The 8845-nt window shown below is 35.3% G+C and overlaps 2 protein-coding genes across 2 annotated transcripts in view; both read right to left on the bottom strand.

The window, feature by feature from the left end:
* Positions 1–8845, bottom strand: part of LOC118326255 (CD59 glycoprotein-like) — a 15771-nt gene that overhangs the window by 3886 nt on the left and 3040 nt on the right. The window lies entirely within an intron of this gene.
* LOC118326256 (three-finger toxin MALT0070C-like) lies at positions 3586–4715 on the bottom strand. The gene is made up of 3 exons (XM_035659223.1): positions 4587–4715; positions 3949–4047; positions 3586–3811 (listed from the first exon to the last, which is right to left on the bottom strand). The coding sequence occupies exons 1-3, from the start codon at positions 4630–4632 to the stop codon at positions 3663–3665; spliced, it is 294 nt and encodes a 97-aa protein (XP_035515116.1). The 5' UTR covers positions 4633–4715; the 3' UTR covers positions 3586–3662.

Genomic DNA, 8845 nt, shown 5'->3' with positions numbered 1-8845 from the left:
CTCAGATTGTCTCATCACTGCAGTCTTCCACCTAATGGGCATCTAGATTTCTAGTCCCACAGCTCGAATGGTTTCAGTTTTAGGGTGAGAATTATCCTTATTTCTTTCAGTGTGAATTTTATTCAAGGTTATAAACTGAATAACTGCACGATAAGGTAACAAATTATGTGTCTTTATCGTGGTTTGGCGCTGGCAATAAATGAGCACTTTGAGTTGGACAAATGCACTCCTACTCAGTGGACATGCCTCACCTTATGTCAACATGATAACTGCTGTATTGTGGAAAATCATAATGTTCCCAACTACCTACGTTTAAGCTAACATGCCTTCATTTGCATAGCACTGAACATGTATCTCATAATTCACTTTTCACTTTCTCTGTATATTTATGAACTAGTTCCTTTAGATGTGTGGATAGTATTTGATTGTATATACAGCAAATTCAAGTGAATTCACTCTGGGTTTAAATCTTGAGTACTTGATGTGATCAACGGACAAATATTTTTATGTCAATGTTCATCGACCTGTAGTGCCATTCTGTCATTTCAGTGCCAAAATCTATCTGTGGCTTTATTGCTATTTGTCATCTGCACAAGTTAAATTCACAGCTCAGGGTAGATTTAAAAGAAAACATTTGTTTTGTGATAATTATTTTGTTGATCCTCAGTAAGAAATAGATTTATTATGATCAATTATACTACTTGTTTGCCTTGTAAAACAGTTCTCAAAGATGCCATATTTAAGTGCTGTCCATGTCTGCCTTGTGTCTTTACTTGCCTTATCAGCTGAACTAAGCTATGCCAACTTTAGCACAGAGAACCAGTATAGTGATAAAACACTCTACACAGTGATATGCTTGATGAATTGCACCTTCACATTTTGAAACACTGGCATTGCAAAGTACATTTTATTCTGACATGAGACATTTGCCATCTAATTATATAAGTCTGTCTGTCCTTACACAGTGATTGCTGGCATGAGAGTAAAGCGTGCTACTGGTGAACTCATCTAAATGCCTTGCTTGAAAATAATTCTACTATATAATATTGAGTCAGCACTGTTTTTGAAATGTTTAAGTTACTACATATAGATGTTGTATGGGATTAGAGCATATTTTGAATTATTCTGATGGTTTTTGTTTGTTGAAGAATGAAATGATCTTGCTATAAACTGTCAGCCTTGATACTACCACCAGGAGGTGCAAAAGTTAGAAATGTTGAAATCTTACACAAGGTGTTTTGAATTAAACAGCAACATTTCTGAAAAAAACAAATGTATAATTTGGAATAATGTTACTCGTATATAGAGATGAACAACTGTGAGAAAATACCACAGTATGTCCATAATTCTTATGTTTTATAATTTGTACGTAGATCTCAAAATGCAAACTGTCAGTTAAAGGGATTTTGTCAAAACACTGAATAAATGAATTGGCCAATATTTTACCGTTGGAGGCTTTTAGTGAAATCTATTCAGGCATTTCCAAGGTGACGAAAAAGAGAATTTGAAATGCTGAAGGGAAGTGTTTCTTAAGTGGTGATTGGTAATGTTAACGGTCTTTTTATTGTTGTGGATGAGAAAAAAAGAGAAACTCCAAATAAGTAGTATGTTGTTTGTCGTTTGTCATTTTCTGCTTCACATTAAGTGAGGTTCCAAAGGTTGTTGTTACCCTAAACATAGCTATGTAATCAGAGTTTTCAGTGGCAACAACAATATGCTCCGTTTTACACGAATTATTCAATGAACCATCTTTATATAAGCTCCTATGAACAAACAAGACTAACTTTAGATAATATTAGATTTGACTAACTACTCTTGGAAAGCGCTATCCTTTTGCATTAGCTGTAGATTTTCTTCATCCTATTCATCTATAAAGGCATTATTCTTAGTGTGCCATATACTATATACGTAACATTGTCTGATTTTTTTCTTTTTTCCACGTCTAAAAAGAAAGTCCAACCTAACACTGTCTTTTACAAAGATAATAGAAAATATTTAGCAGCTTCATGTGCATAAAGAAATACGTTTTGTGACAGGTTCATCCAGCTTCATCTGACCTCATCGAATCTTTTTCTACATTTTATTTGTGTATGAAGTCGTGAGAAAGTTTGTCCTGTTTTGTTTACTTTGCACTTTGTGGTGACGTGAAAAGTAAAAGGGCAGCAAAGGAAGAAGTCCAACATCTTAAGGTCTGGTTTTCTGCTTTATTATTCATCAGAATCAACACCTAACCACGTATAGTGGAGTCTATTAGTCATTTGGGACACTAAGATTAGCAAGAAAACCACCTGAAATCCTGAAGACTACCTTAAATGTTACTTTTAGAACTTGTTATGGATCTTTGCTATATGTTTATAAAGAAAACATGTTGCCAAGTGAAATACTTCAGACCTTCAAAACACACCAAGAACCCATACTCCACTAGGATGACAGGTTCAGGTAAAATAGGCTTGTGAGGCAAAATTGGACAAATAAGGTTTTAAATCCTGGGCTCCAAACATGTTATTGCATTGTTGCTACAAAAGTCCTTTATGAAATGATTGTTTTGATTGGTCTGAGATGGGATGGGCAGAGCAAAGATTCAGAAAATCACTGGTCCCAGAATTTGTAAGGTAAGCCATGTAGCATGTAGAGTTTCTCTTAATACGAGTCATGTATTTAATTCTCTGTCTGTATTGTCAATCATTAATTTGCTTCATTTTAACATATTCAGTGTTTTCTTCTCCCTGATGCTCGGGCATTGTTCTATTAGCTTCTATTAGTCTTTTTAACTTTTCTAATGCAGGATGAGCACTGTTTAGCAGAGACTGAAGGCTCTGTGATTATAGCTTGTGTTTCCCTGCCGTTATCCTGTGAGATTTCACAGGTTTGGGGACATAATTCTCAACCTTCATGTGTAACACATGAAAGCTTCCACACTCACACTGGAATACCATTGCTTTGCCCACAGACAGAAGAGGAACTAACAGTCTGTTAGGCACAATAATAGATAGAAATTCACTCTCATATTAGGTAACTGGGCCTGTTAACATACTGTTCTAGACAACTGGGGCTGTCATGAACTCAATCCATCATGTTTAATATTTTGTGACACAAATATTAAAAATGTCTAAGATGACAGGGTGGCATACGCTAGCATAGGAGCAACTGATTTTATGGCACTTGGTAGCCTAGAAACATTTCACTTTAGAAAAATGATTATTTTTTATTATTTAAGACTTTAAGTAAAAGTCACTCAAACCCTTTCCCATAACAGTTAACATCCTATAACCGTTTTGTTTTAGCTACAGTACTTTTATCAACAGGCCACATATTTTACATGTTCTGGGAACAGTGATTTTCCAAGTCTTTGCTCTGTCCTTCTTAGTTATCTCAGACCAATAAAAAATATTGTTTCGTGTGAAGGACATTTGTAGAAACAATGCAATAACACGTTTGGTGATTGGCAGCTAATATTTAAAGACCACAAGATGTAAAACCTTATTTGTCGTCCTTTCTAAATAGGGCTTTATAACAAAGCTATGTTTTCTGTTAATAGTGATGTGAAATGCAGAACCTAAAGAAATAATGAATTCAACGGTCAATCAAATTGTAGTTTTATTGAGCAATTCTCTCTGTAGTCATTCACAGATTTCTACATGATATTCTCAGAGAAGAATGCCTCAGAGAAACAGTGTGATGATGGCTGAGGATACCATCAGGAGGAAGACACTGGAACCAGTGGGTATGGCACTGTTACACAAGTCCCCTTTGCAGCATTTCATGGGACTTGGACAGGAAGCAAGGACCCCGCAGTTCTTGACGGTGACACCTAAAAAATATAATGGAAAAACCTCAATACCGACAACAAAAACTAACAGGCATTCGGTACATAAATATATCAGCTCCATCTATTTGAAATGCTTATTATTAGTAAAAAAATTGTTCCGTTGTGGAAAAACAACTTACCATTCACCGTGGTGGTTGAACAACTGTCCGAGATGTCAGGACAAGTTTGTTGCTGGCAATTATTGTCAGCACCACATACGTAGCATTTCAGTCCATAGGCTACACAGAAACACAGTCACACATGGTTTAAGTTACATCAAATCTAAATCTCATTGTTTTACAAATGTTCACTAAAAACCCCATAAGTTTAAATAGATGTTTTTGTTAATGTGGTTTTAGATTGACATCATTACAAAGGTTTCAGGTAATGTCCTCTGCAACCACAGAAAACTTTACATTAAGAGAATGTGAAGAGAAGTTTGAGCTGACAAATATGAATCCTAATTCCCTCTAAAAAACACTGTTAAAAAGCTACTACCCTTTGAAAGTTATATCAATAACTTTTACTCAGTTATTATGTTAATTTGTGTTACAATGTCAATCCATTATGCTCTTTACTCACTCACTACAAGGTGGGACTGTTAACAGAAACTCTACAAAATCTGACATTGAGACTGAAAACACATCTGTTGTTGACTGAAGCTGATGATTTCTGAGATTTGTGTGTCCAAATAGTTAGATGCACTTATTTTAAGTTGCTTTGGATATAGTGTAATTTAAATAAATGTAATGTAATGTAATATAACTCATAGGCTTACCTGTAGACAGAGTCACCATCATAACAAGAACTCCGTAAAACTGCATTATGAACAATGAGACTTTTAATCAACCCTGTGAGACAAAAACGAGGGAAGATGTCAACTCTTCCAAAGCCAGCCTTTTATATTCCAACTGCCTTCCTCTTCTTGTTACAAAACATGACAGTTTGAAGTCTCCTCCAAGCTGTCCTCATGTGAGCTCAATATCCCAGAGACAGCCATAAAGTCATATAAATAAGTAAGAACTGAAAATAATTGTTAGTAGCAGATAAAACATGAATCAGGACATAATGTTGCAGTATTTTGCTTCACAATATTCTATTAATTGATACAGGAACAAATGACATTTCACATTTATTTTGCAATCTATGTAAGAAACACATGTAAGTGAAGTAATGCTTTAGCCAGGATCAGATGTGGAGCAATATTAATGCATCCAGGGTGTGGCCTTTAGACTTTTTAGAGGTGGCAGAAATATATGCTGATTTAATCTCAAACAATCACATATATCAATATTTGCTTGGAATGCTTAAAAAAGACCCCAAATGAAGTTATTCAACCTAAAAAAACAAATCACTTTTTGTTATTGTGATGGCAATGCCACCTTTCTGTCCCCGAACAGGTAGCTTTTTGTATTAACATTGCACCGTTATGGTAGGCTACTGATAGGTAAGTAGGGTGCAAGATGTGAAGTTAGTGAAAAAGAGGGTAACAATCTATCTGGGAACTTATAAAGACTTCCATGGAGCTGTTCGAGGGGTTTTGTGTAGATAATGCTGGTAGTTTTGGCATTAGGTCTGCTCTCTGTTTTGGGTGTAAATTGAAACAGGCTACTGAGTTATGACATAAGCTCAATGTCAGTCTTCTTTCAAAACTTGACAGTTGCATTTCTTCACAAACCCTCAGTTCACCTAAAGTGAGCTCAGTATCCCAGAGACAGACGTATAGACAATATACAGTTAAACAAATACAAAAGTGACAACTTAAAAAAATAAAAGCGACTTGAAAATCATTTTCAGTAAAAGATTAAATCTGTTAAATCAGCTTTTTTCGTGATATAAATCAGGATGTAAATGTTGCAGTACTTTACTTCATTCAACATATTCCATTGGTTGCTACATCAACATCCTACATTTCACATTTAGGCCTATTGTGCAACCTATAAAATTCACCTGTAACACTTAAAATAATGTAAATTTATGAATTAATTCAGATATATGGGGACATTAAGTAAATTGGAACAGCAAAAGAAAACAGCATTGTACTTCTGCAACTGAATGTAAATGAAATATTTATTCATATAACCTGATACAAAACAGGGGCTTGTATCTGTGTCAAAACAACTTCCAAGACCAAGTCTGCTAATTGGAGTTAATTGATGCTAATACCCCAAGATTGTCTGTAATAATAGGTCTTATAGTTTGTTCACACTAGCATAATATAATAATTTTCTCAGACGATAGTTACCACCAAAGTCAAAATGTAGTTTTATGTTTAGTGTGCAAGTAGTGACATCAAGGAATTTAGTCTAATTAAGCAGCAATGTTGATGCCTTCTGATTCAGCTGTAGCCTACAAAAGTCTTGATTACTTTGTTTAATATACGGGTTAACCCCTATCCATAATCTATTGCAGACGAGTGGAGTGAGGACAGAATTAAGCTATTATACCACATCATAACAGGCATAATATCCATTAACCTTTGACATAGTCTATACTAAAAACAAGAAATCAGTTTTAAATGTTAAATGTTGAGAGTTGACAGCAAGGGCCTACACTAATGGAAATGTGTGTCCCAAATTACCAGAAATGTCCCTAACAAACATTTCTGTGTTAACTACAACAAAATGGTGAGCCATGCTTTGTAAAAATATCATACACACTTAATGTCTTCACATAAAGAAAGGAGACACCTCCAGTAATTCAGAAATGTATCATACTGTTGGGTACAAGGAACAACATGTGAAGTTAAGGAAGCAGGAGCTAATATCTAAACTAAAGATATGGATATGGATATGGAACTAAAAAGGTCCATCTTCCAAAATTACAGGATTATAGTATGAACTACTGAACGAGAGTAAAATTATGTTTGGGAGGAATTAAATGAGAATGTGAGCGTGACCATCCCTACACAGGTCATAAACAAGCATCCACTTGTTTACTTCCTGTACTCCCTAACAGTAACAAATAACACTCTGTGTAACAACAGTATCAATCCACACAACCCTGAACCACCCCTAAGTACAGTTAGTACAATGTTGTACTGTAAATGCAACATGCACAGTAATATTTAGACTACAGGACTACGGTGTGTTCCTGACAATAGCCTTTTCCTGGGACCTCTGTTTATTTCACAGTAAAAATAAATGTGCACTGCAATTAATTAGAAAGTACCCCAAACCTAGTAAGTAACCTGTTATCATCTGTTATCACTTCCAGCTTTTCTTGCTCTGTAATGATCATAATATACCCCTTAATATTAGAACAGGTACCTGGTAGTTAAGAGTACTTACAGTAGACCTACACTGCAAGTTCTCTTTAAAATTCCTCCAAGTGTGTTGCCAAAATATATTTGCTTGAGAAAAAGTAGTTCATCTAGTTTCACAAAGTCAGCGAGAAAGACTTATGAGTGGTTCTCTTTCTGATGATGCATTTGTTGTTGTTTCTTTTTAGAAATGTTGTTTTGTCTGATTTATTAGTGGAAGCCTTTCTGCATAGGATGTGAAAATCCCTTTCTTTGGCACCATCTTTGGCACCATGGTGGTGTGTTTGAAAAGTGTTAAAGTGAATGATAATCAGTGTGGGTGCTGAATTGTGTGTCTACATGCAGAATATGTTTGTGTAAAAAGTGTTCATAAAGGACCAATGTGTAGGATTTAGTGGAGGCGCCTGTCAGAGAGACACTTTGACTTACAGTTACCCAAAATAGTTTTGTTCCTCCTTCCAGATGGTAAAAATCTGTGTGTTAAACTTTGAATGTCAGATTATTGGTATTGGTTATTGGTGAGCTTTCAAATAAATAAAATCAAATACATTGAAAATATTACCAAGGAATAAAGTCAAAGAATATGTATTTACAACATGAATAACAATCAAATAAATAAAGTTGTACACAAATACAATAGTAAGAAAAGACAATCAACTGAGAAAAGTAGATCCAAATCTTTTCTGCTTGTAGAAAACTTGTAGCAGCATGTTGTTTTCTACCACTGGAGGGCGCCATCGTTTAAACTTTTTTAAAAGTTCCACACACAGTTGTTTTATGTGAGGGTTTGAGGGTATGATGCATGGGATATTAATGTGTTTTAAAGTTGCATATACTGATATCAGTGGAAACCAAAGCATTGATTTATGGGGAAAAAACAGTACATATATTGTTTATTTTTGTCCCTCCTCACAGAAAAACAGTACAAACAAGATCAAGAAGATTGAGTCCACAGGATGAGACTGACAAACCACATTTCTGTCCTCCTCACTTTCACAGTTTCAGTTTGATTTATTCACTAATAGACCACTAAACTGTATCCTCCGACTATCCAGCCACCAAAATCGAGATGGTAGAAGCTTTGAGTTGATTAAAATCTTAAAATGCTGATCTGAGTAGTATTAGTAACACATTTGCAGACCTTTTGCAGTTTGTTGTGGAGGTGACTGCAGACACGACTCAAAGCTGGAAAAAGTCTGCCAACTCTTCTGCCTTTTTTAGCTAAAATTATTTAGCTGTTTTTAATTATAGATAATTTTCTTTCAGTTCACCAGAATTGACCCTCAAGGTCATCCAAAGAAAATGCAAATCTGTGGGACAAGCCCTGGACTTTGCCTGTCTGGCAACATACAATCTGCCCTACCTTCTTAATGGAGGTTGTTGGAGCTGTACAGCTTGTGAGGAAGACTGCTGACACGAGGTTAAGCTAGAAAAAGCCCCCAACTCTTCTGCCTTTTGGGGTAAAAAAAACCTAATAATTTAGCTCTTTTTATTTATAGATAATTCTCCTGAAAAGACACTACAGCTGAATTAGAAAAAGAGAAAAAGAAAAAAGAAAGATAATTCAGTGAGCATACATGCCAAGAAATAGCAGGAAAAAAAGGGTAATGACCACTAGGGATCTGCTGCCACGAGATAGCCTACTTTACATGGGTTCATTGAAAACACTAAAGAATTAAGCAAAAACTCTCTCTCTCTCTCACACACACACACATACTATTTGCACATGTACATTCTTGTGAGCACACAAATAGCAGCTGATGTTTGTTTTTTTT

Source organism: Morone saxatilis, unplaced genomic scaffold, assembly GCF_004916995.1.
Source record: "Morone saxatilis isolate NCDOM2014 unplaced genomic scaffold, NCSU_SB_2.0 Contig16, whole genome shotgun sequence".
NCBI lineage: Eukaryota > Metazoa > Chordata > Actinopteri > Moronidae > Morone > Morone saxatilis.
The sequence above is the reverse complement of the archived record's forward strand: the minus strand, read 5'-3'. Positions and strand labels throughout refer to the sequence as shown.